Source organism: Actinia tenebrosa, unplaced genomic scaffold (genome assembly GCF_029948245.1).
Source record: "Actinia tenebrosa isolate PJP-AT-01 unplaced genomic scaffold, QUT_ActTen_1.0 PGA_scaffold4__44_contigs__length_22323623, whole genome shotgun sequence".
NCBI lineage: Eukaryota > Metazoa > Cnidaria > Anthozoa > Actiniaria > Actiniidae > Actinia > Actinia tenebrosa.
Genome location: NW_028292581.1, coordinates 19,443,864 through 19,467,101, shown reverse-complemented (window position 1 = coordinate 19,467,101; position 23,238 = coordinate 19,443,864). Strand labels below are relative to the sequence as shown.

Here is a 23,238-nt window from a genome sequence, read left to right as displayed (position 1 = left end):
AGATTTTATGACTTCAATCCATGACTAAATTTTGCTCTCGTGTGTTGTTTATTCTTCGTACAATGAAGTGAAGTACAGAAAACATGACACGTTAATAGCGAAGCACCATGCTTAAGAAAAAATGGTAAACCATCGAGTTGATTTTTCATGGCTTGGCTGACGTCACTTCCGTCCGTCCGTCCGTGTATCCCGCTTGATGTGAAAGCAAAACTACTCACAAATGTGGCTCTCAATAGCACAGATAAAAGCGGTTTAGTACAAGTTATAGACCAAAACAATTTTCAAAAAAACTTTCATGTAGTCAAAGATGGATCCATAAGTGTTCTTCAAGAATTCAGGTGTGTGTTTTTTAGCAAACAATCGTATATTATTATATTTTTGACAAGCATTTTTCTCGACCAATCGACAAATCAAAGACTTTCTCTCAGAATTAATATTTCTATAGATATCCTTAATTTATTTTAATGCTGTAGAAAATATAACACGGAGAGCATACTAAGAAAAAAAATTTTCGTCTTTCATTTAGCTTTGTAAATCTTTAACAATTCGGTTGATTTTAACCAACTATCGTATGTTTTTCGTCCAAGTACAGCAATGCTAGCCTTCTATCGCGGGATCGGCAAACCATGAAGAAGACTTTCATTCAATAATTTAATATGTATCTTTCTACAGATAATTTATTTAATTATTGAATGAAATATAAATTTACACCAAACATTCAACTGTTTATTAAGCTGTTCGAGCAAGTATGATTATGCAATTAAATTTGTGTTGTTGAGAGATGTTATTGTATAAAGACCTAGACTTTCACTTTAAAATGCTAGAAATATTCAAAAACATTTACAAATGCCAATTAAATTTACTGACAAAGAAATTCTTCATTTTGTATTTTGCATTGCATTTTGCATTATCTTTTATTTTCTCTCAGTCGGTTCTTGTCAAGTTTAACTGAATGTAAACTTTGTTTTTGGAAAACTTTTGTCGTTCGTAATTTCCGTATCTTTCTCACACATGAAAACAGATGAAAACTGGTAAAATCAAATCTCAAAATCTAGTAAGCTTAAGTTTTCAAGCTTCTTGAAAAGTAGTTAAGGCTTATATGAAAGAAATAAAAACATATTAAAAAAGAATTAGGATAAAGCTATAAAGCTATTTTTTAACTGATGACTCATTTGGTTTTAACGTTCAGGGCCTTATTTCTCAAGTTTAGCTAGTTTATGATCTCCAGCCAATTTTCTCTCGGTTGCTACAAAAGCATTTATTTTTTTATTTTCATTGGGGTAAAAATACATTTCAGTATAAAAACATTAAAAAATTCCTATGGAAAACCAAACATCGTTATGTAAAAGACGTAATTAAGTAAGCTTATTTTTTGCTCACCTTAACCAGTTTTTAAGTCTGTTTTTTAGTCTTGATTTGTCCTAAATCTCCAGATTTTCGATTTCAATGAAAGTAATCCGAGGTAAATTTCACTAAACCTGATATTGTATTGGATTATCTGTAGTTATCTTAAGTTGTTTTTAAGTAAAAAAATTCAAAGCCTATTATGTCGGCCATGGAAAACTTTGTTGAGGAATCTTCCAAGAACAAAACTAGCCCCTTGGGGTGGGTGGTGAGTTGTGTACAAAATTCCTAAGTGGGAGAGCATACTCGCACAAAGAAAACAATGTAGTGCATTTCGATTCGAATTCACTTCATGGTTTTTATTATGGGAGAAAGTATCTTCATCTCGAATAAAAAAAATTGAAGATTTTTTTTCCCGATCTAATTTTTACCTTTCAGTTTCATTCAAATTGGACTGTGCCCAAATATATATATATTATTCGATATACGTGAGCAATCGCATGATGGGATAGTCAAACATTACACGTTTACAATAAAACGATTTAATAACACAAGATGGCGTCGCAAGGAACTCTTCACTTGCTTTTCTTCGTTACTCTTGCCTTTTTTCCGGCACAGATACCTGGCAAAGAGTGTCACAAGATAGATACGTGTTCTTGTATCATGGACGATGGTACAGGGATAATTAGCCTGCATGCTATCGATAATGAAGATGGAACACCTAGGTAAGAATGGCATGTTCTCCAAGAAGTATTTTTATTCAGTCAATTTAGAGCGCAAACACTAAATCCATGAAAAAAAGTCAAATTGTTGCTGCATGCGCGTAATATACACTGAATGTCTGGCCGCGAGGGAAATAGTTAGTTTTATTTTCCCGAGAGTCTCGATGTCTCCCTCGGCGAAGTACGTTTTTTCCCCCCGAGAGTGTCGATGTTTCACGAGGCGAAGCGGAGGGAAACATCGAGACTCGAGGGAAAACAAAACTAACTAATTTTCCGAGGGACCAGACATTAAGTGTTTTGTTATATAGCAATTGAGAAATATTGAGAAGTCAGTTTACGAAATAAGAACTTTATTTAGCAAGCTAAATGCATGAAAACCGACCATGATTTTACAAATACAACTCACATACGGTCTTGTATTTCTCTACCAAAAGGCGAGGAGAGTAGCAACAGCATTTTTAGTCGCTTTTTTCGTATTTTCCGAATCGTTTTTCTCAGTAAAAGTCTGTGATTTCTCTGTAGCTTCGAGCTCCATTTGTACTGAAAAATCGAGCAAAAAAATCTGCTCTTGATTGGTGCAAAATATCACGCCATCAGCGATTTTCACGTTCTGATCACATACACTTGTTTATTTTCACGGTTTTTGTCACGTGCAACTTATTTCCCGATTGGGATAAAACGTCAGCGCATGCTCTGAATCCGTATGCAAATTAGTCAAGACATAAGTAAATTTGACTTTCAAAAATGCCTGAAATTGCCCTATTTCACTATGACGTCACATCAAAACAATCTATTGTTTAAACGCAAAGGATCATGGTCGTCGGAGGGGGTTAAATCAACGCAAATTCACCGAAAATTGTTCTAAAACCCGTATCAATCCACGACCCGTATCAATCCACGAAATCGACTCTTGAAGAAAAGTAGAATAGCCAGCAAACGCTCAGAATATTTTTTAGTACATATTAACACATATTATATCTGAAAACCAAGCCATTTTAGATTAAACTGTTTCGCTAAGAGCAAATTTTGTTGAATTTTCTATTGGATTTGGCGATTCTATCCCCCACATAAACGAGTAGTGACGTCATAGTGAAATAGGGCAAATTTACAAAATGCCAAAACTTAGTGTCCATACTTGAAACTTAAGGCTAATAAATTCTTTCATATTGTGTTTGTTAATACAGTATCTTGGTCTGACGAAAGTACACTCTCGAACTTTTTTGTATACTTGGAGATAACAAACATTTATTTTCTCACTCAATAACTCTTCATAAATTCTTAAAAAGCTGCTGAAATGAACGCATGCGCAAACGTTTTTCTCTAGTGTCAGTCGGCAGGTCCTGATACATTTAGTTTTAACTAGTGTCACGTGGTCATCTTTCAACCAATGAGAGTGTTCGTTACTGATTGGAAAATTTCGTAGATATATAACAATAGTTTTTATTTAGGCGAATTATTTGAATTTTTCACCTAAAACATTAAAAAACCCAATGAAATAAATTTGAAAAGCAAAGTAAATTGAACAATTTATAAATTCTTCATAAATTCAATGTAAAACAAAATCAAAATGTAAACAAAATACACGGTTAAATGTTCCAAAATGTTCCAATCTAAAAGGAAACCACGTTGTTCGGCAATGAATATATTACATTTTGCATTGGATATTGTATGTGATATTTTGTAGGTTTACAGGAATCCCAGACACAGTGATACCAATCTACACATTTGACTGGAACCCTTGTACTCCTCTTAAGACTGAAGGACCATGTCAAGGCAGTAATGTAAGTGTGGTCAACCAGCTTGATGTTAGCAAGGAAACTACAGGTCAAAAGTATACAAAAGGCAAATATAAGCCGATTCCAATATCGCGTTGCATTTTTCAGAGATTGGGTTGCCTGTGCCCTAATGCTTGTTCACATTTTTCAAAGCTCGTTTCTACGCTTCGCGTACTCCAAGAGAGTTTTAAAAAAAAGGTTGTCGGAGTCAATAGATAAAGGAGATAACGAATAAAAACGAATGATCAAAGCCCTAAAATGGTTTTGTCGTCTAGAAACAACACGCAATATCTCAACACTAACTTCCGTGTTCTTGACAAGAAAAATGATGAGAAACACAAGTCATTCCAGATGTTCTTGGATCTTGGAATATGACCTATCACATACCACTCATCGAATACCACCTATCGCCTATTGCCTATATGGCACCTTTGCTCCGACAACCTTTTTAAAAATAGTATAGCTTAGCATTTAACTGTAAAACAATATTTGTATAGGAAATCGCACTATCTCGAGTACAATTCGGAATTTATAGAATACGAGTGATGTTTTGAAAGTTTTCAAAATTGGAAGAGCTTTATAAGCTGAAACATTCAGCACAGTATTAAAGGGATTGTTCAATGCCTTGGAAATCACCTGAGTTTTATTTGCTCGTCGTATACACGTCACTGTAATTACCATATACCATACCTTGAACATATACCAAATGTCTCTGTTTTAGACTTTTTAAATGGACTTACCTGGGCCTCCGCATTTGAGCCTACAACTGTCTGTGCCTCAAGCATGAAATCATTTTAAGTTGATCAGATTGGCTGGAAAAATTATCGACTCGAAATTAGCTCGAAAATCAAATTAAAGTGGGCTGATCACATCCAATCTGTATTACTGTATTATGATTAGGATTTGATTTGACTTCTTGTTCTATTCGATCTGACCTCTCTTCACTGTGACCACTGAGCTGTGTATTAGTAGTGTTGCTTTGATTTATTAATATATCCCCATGCACCATTGCACCGGGAGACTACGATGATACGGCGGCCATCTTGCCGGTGAGGGGGAGGGGGGGGGGGTGTGGAGGTGGGAGGCAAAACAAAACAAAGATGACGAAAAATATAAAGTTTCTATAGTGCATGTCTTTCTTTTATGGGAAAGGTGCCGTCTTAATTCATCTTTCGCGTATTCTCTTGTGTTGAGCTGTTAATATCAATTGACATCATTGCTGTGACAAAGCTTTATATGCCCCGCGGATGCCCCATAATGCCTTACGATCCAAGATGGCTGCCGTATCGTCGAAATAGTCCATTGGACTTGTTAGTGAAGCTAAGTTAGCTTTCTCCCTTTATTCCTCTACCTTCTTATTTACCTAATTTAGCTTCCTTCCCACCTTTCTAGGCTTGTCAGCATACACCAGATCTGTTTCCTGTTGGAAAGCCTAATACAACTTTCTCTGTCAATCCTGATGGTACGGTACTGATAACCTATGAAAAAGTGACTTATGAAGATCATGGCAGGTAGGGACAGTACAGCCCGGTTCGTTTAGTATCTTATATTTGCTTTTCTTTTTTTTAATAAATCATTTTTTTTTTAAAAACCTAAAAATCTAGGTTATATTAACATTTTAGAAAAAGTTTATGTCAGTAACACATGAAAAAAAAAATTTTTATAGGGATTTTTGTTCGGACTTTTTGAGATTTTTTAAGAGCACCGAAACTACAAAATATAACAATATCACTGTAACTCTTTGTCTTTTTGTCAAAAATATCCATGTATTATTGTAGAATGATTGACTAGCTGTCATTCGTGCAATCATAGAGTCTGATAACTATTATCTTATGAATCTTAATTTTTTTCTAATCACTTCCGGTGGTGCAATTTTTGCTCCAAATGCTCACGCGTAGGCTTCCATTAAATGATGATTATCTCGAAAACAAGCTCGGGACACCAAATTTTTCTTTCCAGGTTTGGAATCAGCATTAAATTTCAATTCGGAAAATCGAAGTTTTAAAAGAAGTTTACATCTTTTTGCAAAAGTAGGCAGTCACCTTAAGGATTGCAAACAAGGATTGATTTGATTTTTTTTTTCTTATTCAGGAAGCTTCAGGTGACACTAAAATGTGATGCAACAGAAAAAGGCTCCTTTGTGGATGGGATATCAGAATATGGTGTAGGTACAGAAAGTATATATGTGAGTATCCATGAGGTTTGAAGCAATTTTTGATTTTCAAATTTTATTGATAAGCTGAATTTTCTGTGGGGAAAAAAAAGAGTTGAACGAGAATTTTGCATTTCACATACGGTAATACGACCATATTTGAGTTGAGTTTGTTTGATGTGTTTTTTTCTTTTGTGTTGTTCTCTCCCTTGCCATGAGCCGAGCGTTTTCTCCGGTTTCCCCTTCTCTGTAAAAAGCAACATGTGAGTTGAGTATTGTATGTTGTAAATATAGAATGAAGTGGTGGTCGTAAAATATAAATTAACTTTAAAAGCCTCAGTGGCCGAGCGGTTGAGAACTCGTCTAGCAAACGAGAGGTCAGTGGTTCGAGTCCCGCGAGAACCTAACTGAGGCAGATTTTTTAATCTGCTTATACACTCGATGTAGCATACATTTAACATATAATTTAAGTTTAGTTTTAAAATAATTTTTCAATTAATCCTACTCTGAACCTCGCTCTGCGGCTTGTATGTTCAAGCTCGCATATCATAAAAAAAATCAACATGTGATTGAGTGCGTGTGGAGGGAACATCACGGAAGAGCTCCGTGGGGAGTGGTGGTCGTAAAATATAATTGAAGTTTAGTTTAATAATTGTAATTAATCCTGCTCTGAATCTCGCTCGGCTTGTGTGTTCAAGATGGCATATCATAAGACAACTCAATTTTTTGTCAAATGATAATTTCTTAGTATATTATTTTTTGTACAACAGGTTGGAACGTTCACATCAAGATGTGCTTGCCCTGACGTATGCCCAATGTACGAGTCTGTTGACCTTAAAAAATAGCCGCATCAAACGGTTTATTGAGAAAGACCATTGGCGTCTGGCTTCGTTATCTTTGCATATGTGTTTTAAGGGCTTTTGGTATAGGGAAGACTTTTTGTGCGATTATTGTACGTATGAGTTCAATTGCTGAACTTTTGCAACATATTATAACTAGTTTGTTGTCTTGAAGGTTTTGAATAAATCTTTTGGGTTTAAACATATTTGCTTCCATATTCAATCATGTGGCTTCACATGCACAACCAGTTAACAAAGAAATGATACTCAAGGGAATGACACGCGTGCTCTAAAATGAGAAAACATTACGCCCAAGCTAAAGAGGTCGATTGGAAATGGGATTTTGATTTCAGTTTGCAGCCATGAAAATAATTAAGTCAATAGGAATAGAGGTACCAGCATGAAATTTCACCAAAATTCGTAGCTATCCATTAGTACATCAATATTAGGCATTGTTTTGTGGATAAGATGGATTTAGGATCGCCCCCTTACCCTGCCCACACAACCGTGAACGCTTCCAGTTTTTCCCCCAGGGTTATTACAGTCCTACGCGTTTTACGTTTCAGACCCTCTAAAGTATAGCATTGAATTCAAATACAACGAGTGATGAAAATAAATCTTATTTCCTATCGATTGACTCAAGGGATGATTTACAGTATGCCTTAAAAAAAGTGACAAAAATCTCAATGCGTTATCACCGTTCTAGTGTCCTTATTGTTTTAATATATAAGCAGTGTGGATTCAAGGTTTAATCGGGCCACAAGTTAATCAGCTAACCAAATTACTGTCACCTGTCACTCTCATTAAATAAAGTCTTCAAACAATCAATCAAATCTGTGTACATACTGAATAAATCAAATCGTGGACTAATAAGCATGTGAGCAGAGTTTGTTATTATGTATGTTGTTTGTTTGGTCTCTCCCTTGATTCAAAGGTTGTTTTCCGGGTCCAATTTTCTTTCTTCCACAAACTAACAAGCTAAATTCCAAATCTATCTGTAGTTAGGTAGCCCAAGCTAGGTTTCTGAAAAGTAGTATGTTAATAAAACCTGGCTTAATCCAAAATTTAAGTACACAGGGCCAAAGAGGTACTATTCATCAGGATTCATCATCAGGATTTTCTTTACTTTATTTCACATTTTGACGATTTCATTGAGTTTTTTAAGTATCACCATACATTTTCTCATAATATGACAGCACAGCCGAGATAAGTGGTTTTCAAGGTCTATAAAGTTTTTTTTCTCAAACGACACTTAAAACAAGAAAAGGCCGGCTCTGTAAAACACGTTGAAAAAATGAAAAAGTTATTTGAAAATTGTTTTTCAAAATACTTAGTCTTTCTTTGTAACTTTGGAAATACTGTAGTCTCCCTCGCAAGGAGCGTTGCGTGACGGGTTAAACGGCCTAGTGCACATTGGCATGACAAAAAAGACTCTCACCACCCTACATAGTAACCGTTGCTGTTCAAGATGGCGTTCTTTCGGAGACGTGCAGGAAGTGTAGCACGAATATTTTTTATTTCTTTGGTCGTTATACCCATAGTTTTGGCCAAAACTTGTAAAAAGTTAAGTAACTGTAAATGTGAGCTGGACGATGGCAGTGTCATAGACTTGAGCGATTTAGACAACAAAGACGGTAAACCAAGGTAAGATTTTGCACGAGACCCTAGTTAGTTGAATTAAGTTGATTTGTATATAGTTAGGCTTAGGTTCATATATGGACCTAGTGCCTTATCTGGGGTATCTTAGTAAAATGTTGGGGTAAATTTGTTTTAATTTCTGATGGAAGCCAAAATAAAACGGAATCAATTAGAAATCTAGTCCGTTTGTGAACAGTTATTCAGAGAACTAACAAGATTATGACATTGAATTCTAACTCAGGCAATAATATATCTAATGTATCAAAGTCTAAATCTTCGTGCTCTAGTATTAAAGCGTTTGAAGCCGAGCTGACCACGCGCAGAGTTCTCCGTGCCGGCTCGATTTGCTTCAATCAGCCAACGATAACCTATAATTTTTATTTTACTGTACAAGCTCTCGATGTCTCGCGTGCAGCTCGTTAATCGCGGTCCTGGATTGTCTTACGTTCTCAGTTCCTAAATGTTCAAAAAAATTAAAAATAAACGTGATCGTCTAACTAAAGATTATTTTTTCATCACGAGACTCGGGTCACTAAGGTTTGACAAAATCTGGAATCTGGATTCTGAACTCTTGGATTCGAGATCAGATTACATTCGACTCTCTTTGAACGACCACTCTCGTAAGCGACCATCTCCCATAAGCGACCACTTTTTGAACTTCCCGTTTTGTTCCCCATTTAAACTCTGTAAAAAAAACCTCTCTCGTAAGCGACCACTCTCGTAAGCGACCGCGACCACCTTTGGAGTTAAAATTTTGGAATTTTTCATTGTTTTTCCTCTCCCGTAAGCGACCACCCAAGAGCCAGTAATGGTGACAGATCCTATATAATAAAAATTTAAGAACATAAAGTCATCGGGTATTGAAAACCCGACGAAATATTGACAATTACACTACTGTAAACATATAGCACATTACAAATTTTGATTAAAACAATTTAATCCTTAATACAGTAGTTTTAACACGCGAGTTACAAAATTATAAAGGGTTTAGGCTTCCTGTGTTGGGATTCCCATTGTTTGGGCTTCCTGTGCTAACACTCGTAAGCGACCATCTCCCGTAAGCGACCACTTCCTCCTGGCCCCGAGATGGTCGCTTACGGGAGAGTCGACTGTACCGATAATCAGAGTGCGTGCATTGTTCTTTAGTACTTGATAAAGACTATTTAGCATCTTTATTTTTCTTTATATAAAAAACATGCACTACCCGCATATGTGCCCTAACACTAGAGATTACAGTTTCACGAATTATTTATGAATTTTTCTGGCTGTTCAAAAAATTTGCAGATCGTGTTTTATCAGGTATACTAAACCACTCAGTTAGGTCTTTTTCTTACCTGATAACGAATTCATGGGTCAGTGGTGTTGCGGTAGTAGTTTGCATTCCTCTCTCAGTCACGTGTTTCATTCCTGGGCTCAGCATCACACGTAAGCAGAGTTTTTTTTAGGAGTCTCTCCCTTGATTCGCTGGTGTTTCTCCGGATTCTCCCGTTTTCCTCCCTCTGCAAAATGAAACACGCTAAAGTCCAATTCTATCTGTGTGTTAGCCGTGCCCTGACTTAGATCAGCCCAGAGGTTGTTTCAGGGTTCTATCTGTGAGTTAGCCATGCCCTGACTTAGATCAGCCCAGAGGTTGTTTCAGGGTTTGATATGTGAGCGAGCCATGCCCTGACTTAGATCAGCCCAGAGGTTGTTTCAGGGTTTGATCTGTGAGTTAGCCGTGCCCTGACTCAGATCAGCCCAGAGGTTGTTTCAGGGTTCGATCTGTGTGTTAGCCGTGCCCTGACTTAGATCATCAAAGAGATTGTTTTAGGGTATCGAAATGTGAAGGTTTGAAGGATAAAATCATACTGACTGCGTTCATTATTACCTTATTTCCGCATACGTTTTTCAGATTCACTGACATTCCTGAAGAGGGTCAATCATACACATATAAATACAATCCTTGTACACCAATCAAATTGACTGGAGAGGACTCTGCCTGCACAGGAGCGAACGTAAGTACACTCTAGTTATACAATGCTTCTGAGTGGTATACTTGGTAATTAGTCTTTGAGGCCCAATTGGGCTCGTATTGACTTGTAGGCGAGAGGACTAATTGTTTTAAAAGGCACGCATGCGCAAACATTCTTCCTTCCCCAACTCAAAACTATAAAACAATGCTATAGAAAATACAACCAATCAGTATGCAGGAAATTCGTTGTATATTTATCAGTATATCACTCTTCCGTCCCAGCGTGTGCTGCGCGTTGAATCTACGCATTTCTATTTTCTATGGTGTGGAATAAAATCAAATAGTGCTGTTTTTTGGTATCTCAGCTCTCCAAGTTCTTATTGAATTCTGTTATATTTATATCGTCATCCAGCTTTGTCAGAGAGATCCACAGATACTTCCCCCCTCTTACTACCCTTGTGATGCATCCAACCCATCGTTCACAGTTGACGAGTCCAATCATGTCGTCATGACTTACAAATCCTCTAAAGATAGCTATGGATATACAAGGTATGTATACCGAACACTACTAAAAATCGTTCAGCATTTGCTGTTATATCACACCGAGCTGGGACAATCACAACACTGAGAATTCTGCGCTCCATACTAGGTGAAAACCCAAAGATGGAATTGCTTATGCACTAGTCAATTGAAACCCCCGCCCCCCGACCGAGCGGGGCACTGAACGGGGACGTGACGCGTTTTTGATGTGCTTTTGAGAGCATGATTGCACCGGGGGTTCGGGGATTTAACGAATAGTTTTCTGAGCAGGGAATCGAGCGGGGATTTTAACGCTCTTTTGAATGTGTAAGGGCCTGGAAACAGGAGGTCGGCCATCTTGAAAAATACCAAGAAGGCGTTGTGATACCAAGCACAGGCAGCCCGTAACCTAGTACAGAGCAGTATGTTCTACACAAAACACATGCTCAAACAAATTTATAGCAGTTTCTACCTATACACTTTTACACTGAACTCCACTGATAAGAACCTTTCTTAAAATTAATAGGTTCTTATGTGGAGGGGTCTTAAAGTGACTCAATGTAGCCTAACAGGTTCTTTAAAAAAACCAGGTTCTTATACGCGGGTCTTGTTCAGTCGTTTCGGTCAGTTCGAATGTAGAATCAGATCATGATTAATCTATTAAAACTACTGCTTCGCAATATTTACAAGCATTGTTCATTTTCAATTTGATACCATTAAATTCTCAGCTGACTAGACGTAAACCTAAACGTTTTCGCACGATTTGAGGTTCAGAGCCCATGAAAATATTGAGCATTGAATATTTAGTTGCCAGCGTTTACTACTGTGTAGCACAAGAATTTGGAGTTGGCGTGAAATGTGTTTCTCGTTGACTACTAAACCAAAATAACGGGACCACAATAGCGGGGGTTTTAACAGTGAATGTGCCTCCGACTACCGGGGAAAATGTCTGATTTTAACACCACTCAAATGTTAAAATCCCCGGTATTTCGCGGGGGTCGGAGGTGGGGGTTTCAATTGACTAGTGCATTACTTAAATTACCGAGGGCCGCAGTCCCGAGGGATGTATAGGCTTATTGCCGACGTTCGAGGTAATTAAGTATTTTATTTCTCAATAAAGAAGGTTTTCTATCAAATGTTGCTCATTATAAATGCGAACGGTCTATATATAGTTATTAACCGGGTTAATAACTATATATTGACCTCGCATTTATAATGAGGGTTATAACAAAAATTTAGCCTTGTGAATAACAAAGAAAACCGTGTCAATTGAGAAATAATGACCCAAAATAGACCTTTCATAGGTCATTTGCTGACCTTTTTTTGCAATTTTTTTGTCTACGTTGTTCATGTATGTCTAATTACACTCTCTTCGTTACAAATTGTGAAGTTAATTAAGGACGGTGCCTACTAATTGAGAATCAATTATTTTTTTAAATGACTATGTGAATTCACCTTTTCGGCGCTAGCCGTCACGGGGTATAAATTGTTTTAGATTGTGTTACAGTCACCAAAAAATTGAATCGTTTTAACCTATCAAAGGGTTGTTAAATTCTGGTCAGAAAAGTAGGGGTCTTCATGCATTTAAAAATAATAATAAAGCTTACAAATCGTTAAAAAGTGATGACGTCATGATTTTACTAACACGAGAAAGGGCTTTTTTTAGAACAACGAAAGTCACTCTCCTTTGTGATGAAGAGCAGAAAAAAGGAAGTACTGGTAAAGGAGTAAGCCAAACGCCAGGACTAGGACCCTCATCAACATACGTAAGCTCCTGATTTAGAGGGGTGGGGTGGGGTTACAATTGTTATATATGTTACAGGACCTGATTTAGAGGGGAGGGGTGGTGTTACTTGATAAATCCTGAATATGTAGATCTTATTAGACATTTTAGGGTGGAATATAGCCTCCTCCGCAGACATCTCCTTGGCTCTTTTTGCTATCCTTTTGCTCCTTGGGCTTCCTAGGACTCCTCTCGCTTTTTCCCTCCCTCCCTCGTCCCTACTCCTCCTCCTCTCTCTCGTTCCTAGTTCTTCTCTGCCATAAGAATCAACACAGGGATCCCAACAGAGGATATAGAACAGAATATATGGAGTAGCCTGCGGAGGAGGCTAGGTGGAATACGGGTGGCAATTTTTTTACTCCACCCTAAAATGTTATTTATTATCCAACTGAGCTTATTAGGCCCAGGGCAAACGTCGAACTAACGTCGCACCGAACCTATTTAACATAGGTTCGGTGGAAGGCCGACTAAAGGGCCTACGTGGCGGCAAACGTCGAACCAATGTCGATCTTAATTCGCTCACCCATTGTTATTATAATTTTAATTGGACATGAAAATGCACGGGGGAACGCATGGACATTTGTTTGTCTTTTCCTGATTAATGCATATCCTTGCGATGGCGAAATATAGCGCTCGACCACGATTAAAACAGACATTTATTTCTATGGAATGCAGTACAACAAAACAGAAAACGGAGAATGGCGTTGCACTCTGCACTGTTTGCCTGTTTTTCTCAAGGGTCTCGTCTCGTGGCAAGGATTTTATAAACGCGGACATGTTCAGTTTGAGTAGTTTTGAATATATTTTCGTATCCAGAGCTCCTCGGTCTCGTTCATCACTTATCTTTGTATAGCGCATGCTCGCCAGGGGGGGGGGGGGGGGGGGGGGAATGAGTCTTTGGGAGGTGGGGGAGTGGCTGTTTTCACGGCTTTGGTGTAAGTCATGCGACTTGCATGATTGATTTGCTATTTTGCATAATTTATGAATTTAGTTCGGCACGTGTTTAAAACGGCGTTTGCCGCAAAGTCGCTCCAGAGTCGTTTGATGGTGTTGTTGAAGTATCCTTTCTCGTTTCGGTGTCTGATCCATCCATGGTTTTTTCAGGACACAATTTGAGTACTGTTTTCGCTAAGGACTTAATTTAAAACCATAATTGCCGTATGCGTTTTCACTTGCTTTATAAAAACAGCCAAAATAAGTCCAAGCAAAATGGCGGATAATGCCAAGCATGTTGGGACTTGTCGGGACTGTTTGAATAAAATCGCCAACAATATCGAACAACTGCCAACAACTGTTTGTACGGGCTTTAAGATAAACTTCGTCATCACAACAATAAGATCATATTTGATGCGCTCGCTCATTGTTCAGATGGTGAAGTCTTTCATATATGGTTGTAACGAGTTACCCTGAAGCGTAGAGCCGCAGTATGCACATTCAGAAAAAAAACAGACGATAAAATTAGTGATTCTAATAATAGCAGCAAATGATGGTTACAAGCATGAATACCAGAGATTCTGTCTCTAAGTTCCTTTGATCTTGCTTACCGATGATGATTTCTACCGAGCACCCATTTGCTTATTCATCTCTATAATAGACAAGCCCAACTAACCTGTGGGTCGAATGTATACCATACGTACGGAAGGCAAAATCCTTATATTCAAAGTAGGGAGGCATAGTAAATCGCAACGACTTTTCCTGTACAAGAAATGCTTACGGCAAGATGACTCACAAGTGAAGTATTTACGTAGTAGTTTTATCAAACTTTTGGCCCGAAGAAACATATTCACAAATGGACATTGTGATGAAAGAGATAGACTAACTGAGCAGATGAATGGATGGATGGATAGATGAATGGATGGATGAATGGATGGATGAATGGATGGATGAATGGATGGATGAATGGATGGATGAATGGATGAATGGATGAATGGATGAATGGATGGATGGATGGATGGATGAATGGATGGATGAATGGATGGATGAATAATTGGAGGGGAGGTAGGGAGGGAGGGAGGGAGATGTGGATGAATGGATAATAAATAAATGCAAGGAGGGTGAATATGGATGAACGGAGGAAAGGTAGAAGGAGAACATTGGATCATGACTAGATTATTATTACCCATATCTTTTTTAATTTTTATTTTTTCTCGACAGTCTTTAACATTATCTGCCAAGAGTGCTTGCCCAGCTTCTTCATCACTGAGCACGGGCAGTATCTTACTAATTATGTAAGTAAACGACAAGAAAATAGCAATATTTCCCACCATGAAAGGCTACCGTTGCCCCTGACAGAAACGAACGGGAAACTGGTTGTTAATCTAGCGCTGGAGATTGGGCAAAGTGTGTGTATGATAAACGTACCGGGTTGAGAAAAAACTGACTGGGTCGAGTTGGCATTGCAGTGCATTGTGGGACTGTTTTAGGGAAGGAAAAAAACGCCATCTTTGAAACTAAATATGTCTCCTCAAACAGTCCCACAATGCAATGCCAACTCGACCCAGTTTTCCCCGCTAAATCGGCTAATGGGTGTAGATAAATAACCAAAAGGGGGACAAAGTCATTTTAAACATCTCGATCATCATCATTATATCATCATCATCATCATCATATTATCATCATCACCATCATCGTCATCATCATATTGTTATCATCACCATTATCATCGCATCATCATCATCATATTATCATCATCACCATCATCATCATAGCATCATCATCATCATATTATCATCATCACCATCATCATCATCATATTGTTATCATCACCATCATTATCATAGCATCATCATCATCATATTATCATCATCACCATCATCATCATCATAGCATCATCACATCATCATATTGTCATCATCACCATCATTATCATAGCATCATCATCATCATATTATCATCATCACCATCATCATCATCATAGCATCATCACATCATCATATTGTCATCATCATCACCATCATCATCATCATATTGTTATCATCACCATCATTATCATCATATTGTTATCATCACCATCATTATCATAGCATCATCATCATCATTATCATCCTCACCATCACCCTCATCATCATCATAGCATCATCACATCATCATCATATTGTCATCATCATCATCATCATCATCATTATCATCATCATATTGTCAATGTCATCACCATCATCATATTATCATCATCACCATCATCACATTATCATCTTCATATCATCATCATAGCATCGTCCTCTAATAATTATCATCATCATCATCACCATCATCATCATCGTCACCATGAATATTTTCCCACTTGTTCTGCTCTTTCTGTTTGTTGGCACAATAACATTATTCATAATGGTAAGTAATAATGAAAGCAATAACAATAATATTCTTTAATCCTTATCAGATTTTTCCCACTTGTTTTGCTGTATCTGATATTCGGGATCCTTTTCAACGTGTTCATCCGACATAAGCAGTCTGTACCAGATGTATTGCCCAACCACACCTTCTGGGCTGATTTTCCTTTCCTTGTCAAGGTAGGACAATTTGGAATACTGGAAAAAAACTGGGAGAATTTGGAATATAGTAACTAAAATTTGGAATATAGAAACTGAAATTTGAAATATAGAAACTGAAATTTGAAATATAGAAACTGAAATTTAGAATATAGAAACTGAAATTTGGAATATAGAAACTGAAATTTGGAATATAGAAACTGAAATTTAGAATATAGAAACTGAAATTTAGAATATGGAAACTGAAATTTGGAATATAGAAACTGAAATTTGGAATATAGAAACTGAAATTTAGAATATAGAAACTGAAATTTAGAATATAGAAACTGAAATTTAGAATATAGAAACTGAAATTTAGAATATAGAAACTGAAATTTAGGATATAGAAACTGAAATTTGGAATATAGAAATTGAAATTTGGAATATAGAAACTGAAATTTGGAATATAGAAACTGAAATTTGGAATATAGAAACTGAAATTTGGAATATAGAAACTGAAATTTGGAATATAGAAACTGAAATGTGGAATATAGAAACTGAAATTTAGAATATAGAAACTGAAATTTGGGAATATAGAAACTGAAATTTGGAATATAGAAACTGAAATTTGGAATATAGAAACTGAAATTTAGAATATAGAAACTGAAATTTGGAATATAGAAACTGAAATTTAGAATATAGAAACTGAAATTTAGAATATAGAAACTGAAATTTAGAATATAGAAACTGAAATTTAGGATATAGAAACTGAAATTTGGAATATAGAAATTGAAATTTGGAATATAGAAACTGAAATTTGGAATATAGAAACTGAAATTTGGAATATAGAAACTGAAATTTGGAATATAGAAACTGAAATTTAGAATATAGAAACTGAAATTTAGAATATAGAAACTGAAATTTGGGAATATAGAAACTGAAATTTGGGAATATAGAAACTGAAATTTGGAATATAGAAACTGAAATTTAGAATATAGAAACTGAAATTTGGAATATAGAAACTGAAATTTGGAATATGGAAACTGAAATTTAGAATATAGAAACTGAAATTTGGAATATAGAAACTGAAATTTGGAATATGGAAACTGAAATTTAGAATATAGAAACTGAAATTTGGAATATAGAAACTGAAATTTAGAATATAGAAACTGAAATTTGGAATATAGAAACTGAAATTTAGAATATAGAAACTGAAATTTGGAATATAGAAGCTGAAATTTGGAATATAGAAACTGAAATTTGGAATATAGAAACTGAAATTTAGAATATAGAAACTGAAATTTGGGATATAGAAGCTGAAATTTGGAATATAGAAACTGAAATTTGGAATATAGAAACTGAAATTTAGAATATAGAAGCTGAAATTTGGAATATAGAAGCTGAAATTTGGAATATAGAAACTGAAATTTGGAATATAGAAACTGAAATTTGGAATATAGAAACTGAAATTTGGAATATAGAAACTGAAATTTGGAATATAGGAACTGAAATTTGGAATATACAAACTGAAATTTAGAATATAGAAACTGAAATTTGGAATATAGAAACTGAAATTTAGAATATAGAAACTGAAATTTGGAATATAGAAACTGAAATTTAGAATATAGAAACTGAAATTTGGAATATAGAAACTGAAATGTGGAATATAGAAACTGAAATGTGGAATATAGAAACTGAAATGTGGAATATAGAAGCTGAAATTTAGAATATAGAAACTGAAATTTAGAATATAGAAACTGAAATTTGGAATATAGAAACTGAAATTTAGAATATAGAAACTGAAATTTGGAATATAGAAACTGAAATTTGGAATATAGAAACTGAAATGTGGAATATAGAAACTGAAATTTGGAATATAGAAACTGAAATGTGGAATATAGAAGCTGAAATTTAGAATATAGAAACTGAAATTTAGAATATAGAAACTGAAATTTGGAATATAGAAACTGAAATGTGGAATATAGAAACTGAAATGTGGAATATAGAAACTGAAATTTGGAATATAGAAACTGAAATGTGGAATATAGAAACTGAAATGTGGAATATAGAAACTGAAATGTGGAATATAGAAGCTGAAATTTAGAATATAGAAACTGAAATTTAGAATATAGAAACTGAAATTTGGAATATAGAAACTGAAATTTAGAATATAGAAACTGAAATTTGGAATATAGAAACTGAAATTTGGAATATAGAAGCTGAAATTTAGAATATAGAAACTGAAATTTAGAATATAGAAACTGAAATTTAGAATATAGAAACTGAAATTTGGAATATAGAAACTGAAATTTAGAATATAGAAACTGAAATTTGGAATATAGAAACTGAAATTTAGAATATAGAAACTGAAATGTGGAATATAGAAACTGAAATGTGGAATATAGAAGCTGAAATTTAGAATATAGAAACTGAAATTTAGAATATAGAAACTGAAATTTGGAATATAGAAACTGAAATTTAGAATATAGAAACTGAAATTTGGAATATAGAAACTGAAATTTGGAATATAGAAACTGAAATTTAGAATATAGAAACTGAAATTTGGAATATAGAAACTGAAATGTGGAATATAGAAACTGAAATGTGGAATATAGAAACTGAAATGTGGAATATAGAAGCTGAAATTTAGACTATAGAAACTGAAATTTAGAATATAGAAACTGAAATTTGGAATATAGAAACTGAAATTTAGAATATAGAAACTGAAATTTGGAATATAGAAACTGAAATTTGGAATATAGAAACTGAAATTTAGAATATAGAAACTGAAATTTGGAATATAGAAACTGAAATTTAGAATATAGAAACTGAAATTTGGAATATAGAAACTGAAATTTAGAATATAGAAACTGAAATTTGGAATATAGAAACTGAAATGTGGAATATAGAAACTGAAATGTGGAATATAGAAACTGAAATGTGGAATATAGAAGCTGAAATTTAGAATATAGAAGCTGAAATTTGGAATATAGCAACTGAAATAGTAGAAACTGAACTTTGAGAAGGGAATAGAAAGGGATATCGATCTTTAGCGAGATTATCGCTTGCAACGTCGCATATTCGCGGCCACATATGTGATGTGAGTTTGTTTGATTTGTTTTTCTCTCCCCCTTGACATGATGGGTTTTCTCCAGGTTCTCTGGTTTCCCTCTCATATAGGAAGAACCCTTTATGGAAAGGATCTCAAGGGGGGTGACTTTTAAAGGTATCACCTAGCGTCCTTTTTAGGTCTTACCTTGTCCTTTATTCTTATTATTTAACTTTAAAAGTGGTTGCTAGTCACCCAATAAACCCCCCTGGATCCACCCCGCTGTGATGGATGAAAAAAATATGTTCGTTCGTGTACTTAATTTCCGTAGTAACTTGTCATCGCTAATCACCATTGCAAGTACAGGCAGTGGCGCAGCTCAACGGGGTCGAACTGAAAGCATGTGAAGGCGCCTCTGGCAGCTGCTATACAATTCATGTATGACCCTGGAGCACAGCTCTAACCAGTTTGAATTAGTTAGGGTTGATTTGAGGGAGGGAGGAAAAACAGGAAGGTCGGGAAAAACCCTCAGACTCAGAATGAGAACCAACCAGCTCAGCTCACATGGGGCGGGCGACTGGGATTGGAGTCCCGGACCTCTGAGGCGTTTTATCACCACGCCATCCTAACCCCCTCACGCTCGAGTGTTTGTTGAACTTTGCGTTTTTGTTATTCCCTTTAAGGATGGTTGTGTATTTTCATGTGTGAAGATGAAATACTGTTGCTGCGTGTTGTATAGAAAAACAAGAGGTCACGAATACTATGACATGTGAAAATGAATATCCGTATTCCAAATTCTATTATGTAAATTATACTGCAAATTCATCCTGAAAGAAAAGAAAAACAACCACACATTCTAAAAAATAAATACATTGGAACCTTATGTTACGGACACCGTGGAGCCACCGTGGAGTTTAGCTTATTGGAATTCGTCACATACAGCATAAGTACAGCAATAGACCCGTTTCGAATTCCAAATTACCGCTGTGTTTCTTGATTACAGACTCATTTGCACGGGGTTAGCCTCGAGTTTGTGCACAATATTCACGTGTTCCAGTCAAGGCCTGTCGAGTTTCAAAATGTTTGTATTGTTGAAGTTGTGCATTCTTTACTTTACCGTTGGTATTTGTGAATATTTAAACACTGATTCGAGGCTAACCCTGCGTAAATGAGTCTGTAATCAAGGAACACAGCGGTAATTTGGAATTCGAAACTGGTCTACTCACATCAAATGGAAGAAACAAATAATATAGAGGTGTCCGTAATATAGAGGTGTCCGAAATATAGAGGTGTCCGAAATATAGAGGTATCTGTAATATAAGGTGTCCGTAATATAGAGGTGTCTGTAATATAGAGGTGTTCGTAATATAGAGGTGTCTGTAATATAGAGGTGTTCGTAATATAGAGGTGTCTGTAATATAGACGGGTGTCTGTAATATAGAGGTGTCTGTAATATAGAGATGTCCGTAACATAGAGGTGTCCGTAAGATAGAGGTGTCTGTAATGTTGAGGTGTTCACTATAAAGGTCAGGACTATGAAACTAAGAATGTATAGTGATTTTGCCGGGATCTAAATGAAGGTGCCAATGGGGGTATACCCAATTGTCAGTTAACTACTAGTTTTTTTATTATGGCATTGGCCATAATATTAACCAAAATAATAAAATATCTGTTAACTACTAATTTTAGGTTATTTGTCATTTAGAGTGTAAACAATATATCCGTGAAATATTAGTAACTTACACTATTTTATGCTAATTCTATTGTTTTCTTTTGTTTAACTAGCACTATTTTGAACAATTTAGTAATTAGTGTTTCACGGATATATTGTTGCACTCTATTATCATTATTTTATGTATTACTTTTTTTTTTTGGCCAGTTGTCAGTTAACTAATAACCCCATTGGCACCTTGCTAAACGTCTGTGCGTTATATAGAGGTGATTATATTATAGAGCGTTTACACGTGACGCCACAGAGGCCATCTTTGTGTACCAAAACAATACATTTTCTAGCCTCGGGCTATTGAACTCTATTTTTATGCAAAAACTCTGCAAAAAGGTTCTATTGTTTGGTACACCAATACGTGAGTGAAAACGCTCTATAGAGCAATGAAGCCTGAAGCGAGATGACGTTTTACTCCCGTCTCTAGACCATAATCCTTTTCACACTGCTTTTGTTCTTTAATTGCGACTATCGTTCCTGCATTCTCTAAGGAATCAAAAATTTTAATATGAAAGAATTTTAGAAACTATTATGGTATAGAGTCGGGGGTAAAACGTCATCTCGCTTCAGGCTTATTAAGGTACTGTTACCAATCAGAAAATGTGCAAAACTGGCGTGTCATTCTTTCTCTTGAATTCATGGATTTCTAGGCCACCAAATGGAAAAAATGACGTACGCTCTGGAATAAGAGGTTGATAAAAGTAACACAATAATTAATGAGTTTTATATTTTAATTGCAATGGTGGACATTTTTTGATTTTTTGCTGGTCGACTTTCACAGGCTTCATGACACCTCGATTTTGCAGTGACGTCATTCCTACGTCACTACTCTAGATCAACTGGACACATTGAGACTCTTACCTGAAACTCGTGTGTAACGGCTTTGCGAAACAAGTTTCACGGGAAGTTACACGGCGAAATTTTGTTCTGAAACTTGTTCTTGACAAAATTTTCGATTGCACGACAACCAAAAACCAGTTCTATTTTTCGTAAAGCTATCTTGCGACGAAAGTCACAAAGCCTAAATTGTGCCGTGTAACCTGCAAAACTTGTGTCGCAACGGCGTTACACGCAAGTTTCGACTGAACGTTTCAACGGGTTAATACTGACACTGATTGAAAACGAGGCATCCAGGGCCAAAATTTACAGTATTTTCTTATAAATTAAGTCTGCAAAATTGTCGCTATCCTGGATGTAAGAAGAAAAGAAAGACAGAACAAGCGAACAAGTGTATGCTTTGCATTGACACCATATTATTTCCTTGCATTTGGCCCTGGATGCCTGATTCCAGAAGAGGTTCCACTGACAAAATAGTACCTTGGTTCATTACCAGTAGTAAATCCACTAGAGTGCAAACAATATAACCGTGAAACTTTAGTAATACTAAATAGCACAATTTCATGCAAATTCCATTGTTTTCTATTGTTTAACTAGCACTATTTCGTACTATTAAGTAATAAGTGTTTCACGGATTAATTGTTTGCACTCTACTATTAAGATAAAGTATTTTTCATATATATTTTTTTAGTCTCAACAATGAATCATATAGTTTCCCTAGGTACAGAGGCTCTCTCGCCTCAGTATCTCACGGGCATAGGTTTCATTCTCTCGCGAGAGAAACCTACGGTCGAGAGGCACTTGAGCGAGAGAGAGACTGCATGGAACCTAGGCTATGAATTAGTAGGAAGAAGAGTCAGGGCAAATAAAATGTAAGTCAAGGCATGGCGCGTAGATTGAACCCTGGAACGACCTCTGAGCTGATCTAAGTCAGGGCACGGCTAACTTATAGATCGAACCCTGGAACAACCTCTGGGCCGATCTAAGTCAGGGCATGGCTAAACAACCTCTTGGCTGATCTAAGTCAGGGCATGGCTAACTCACAGATCAAACCCTGAAACAACCTCTGAGCTGTTCTAAGTCAGGGCATGGCTAACTCACAAATTGAACCCTGAAACAACCTCTGGGCTGATCGAAGTCAGGACTGAAAACAGGTAAACCCAGAGGAAAACCCTCCAATATTGATTTATATTTGTTCATTCATGTGTCTTCTCATACGCAAACGCCAAACAAAGAAATGATACTCTAGGGAATGACATGCGGTCTGAAATGATAAATCATTATGTTTTGTATGACAATTATATCAGATAATTATCATTTGAAATTCAGAAATTGAAATTGAAAACTGCAAAAGAAATAAATCGTATTTAAAAATATTCCCTTGCGCGTCCAGTAACTCAACGAAGAACACAGTTCTTATGCATCCATGTTTCCTTTTCGGT

General features: G+C 36.0%; 2 protein-coding genes across 4 annotated transcripts; both read left to right on the top strand.

Moving 5' to 3' along the window:
• Window positions 1–29: 29 nt before the first annotated feature.
• On the top strand, window positions 30–7,036 carry LOC116305649 (uncharacterized). 3 transcript variants are annotated; one of them, XM_031715604.2, is made up of 6 exons: window positions 197–338; window positions 1,963–2,069; window positions 3,751–3,847; window positions 5,234–5,352; window positions 5,933–6,026; window positions 6,764–7,036. In XM_031715604.2, exons 2-6 carry the CDS (start codon window positions 2,008–2,010, stop codon window positions 6,836–6,838), a joined length of 447 nt encoding a protein of 148 aa, XP_031571464.1. In that variant the 5' UTR covers window positions 197–338; window positions 1,963–2,007; the 3' UTR covers window positions 6,839–7,036. The 3 variants fall into 3 exon arrangements, with proteins under 3 accessions (XP_031571460.1, XP_031571464.1, XP_031571461.1); XM_031715600.1 differs by lacking the exon at window positions 1,963–2,069 and having other exon boundaries at window positions 30–338; XM_031715601.2 differs by lacking the exon at window positions 197–338 and having other exon boundaries at window positions 1,809–2,069.
• A 1,251-nt stretch (window positions 7,037–8,287) lies between these two features.
• Window positions 8,288–22,681, top strand: LOC116305650 (uncharacterized). The gene is made up of 7 exons (XM_089037133.1): window positions 8,288–8,476; window positions 10,362–10,464; window positions 10,834–10,970; window positions 12,607–12,706; window positions 14,878–14,951; window positions 16,100–16,229; window positions 19,920–22,681. Exons 1-7 carry the CDS (start codon window positions 8,301–8,303, stop codon window positions 20,007–20,009), a joined length of 810 nt encoding a protein of 269 aa, XP_088893259.1. The 5' UTR covers window positions 8,288–8,300; the 3' UTR covers window positions 20,010–22,681.
• Window positions 22,682–23,238: the final 557 nt, after the last annotated feature.

Excerpts from the sequence above, each read along its gene's own strand:
- LOC116305650 (XM_089037133.1), top strand. The coding sequence starts at position 8,301 with ATGGCGTTCTTTCGGAGACGTGCAGGAAGTGTAGCACGAATATTTTTT. Across the intron at positions 14,952-16,099 it reads GGCAGTATCTTACTAATTAT|ATTTTTCCCACTTGTTTTGC; the intron begins GTAAGTAAACGA and ends AATCCTTATCAG. Across the intron at positions 16,230-19,919 it reads ATTTTCCTTTCCTTGTCAAG|GATGGTTGTGTATTTTCATG; the intron begins GTAGGACAATTT and ends ATTCCCTTTAAG.
- LOC116305649 (XM_031715600.1), top strand. The coding sequence starts at position 148 with ATGGCTTGGCTGACGTCACTTCCGTCCGTCCGTCCGTGTATCCCGCTT. Across the intron at positions 339-3,750 it reads AGTGTTCTTCAAGAATTCAG|GTTTACAGGAATCCCAGACA; the intron begins GTGTGTGTTTTT and ends GATATTTTGTAG. Across the intron at positions 6,027-6,763 it reads TAGGTACAGAAAGTATATAT|GTTGGAACGTTCACATCAAG; the intron begins GTGAGTATCCAT and ends TTTGTACAACAG.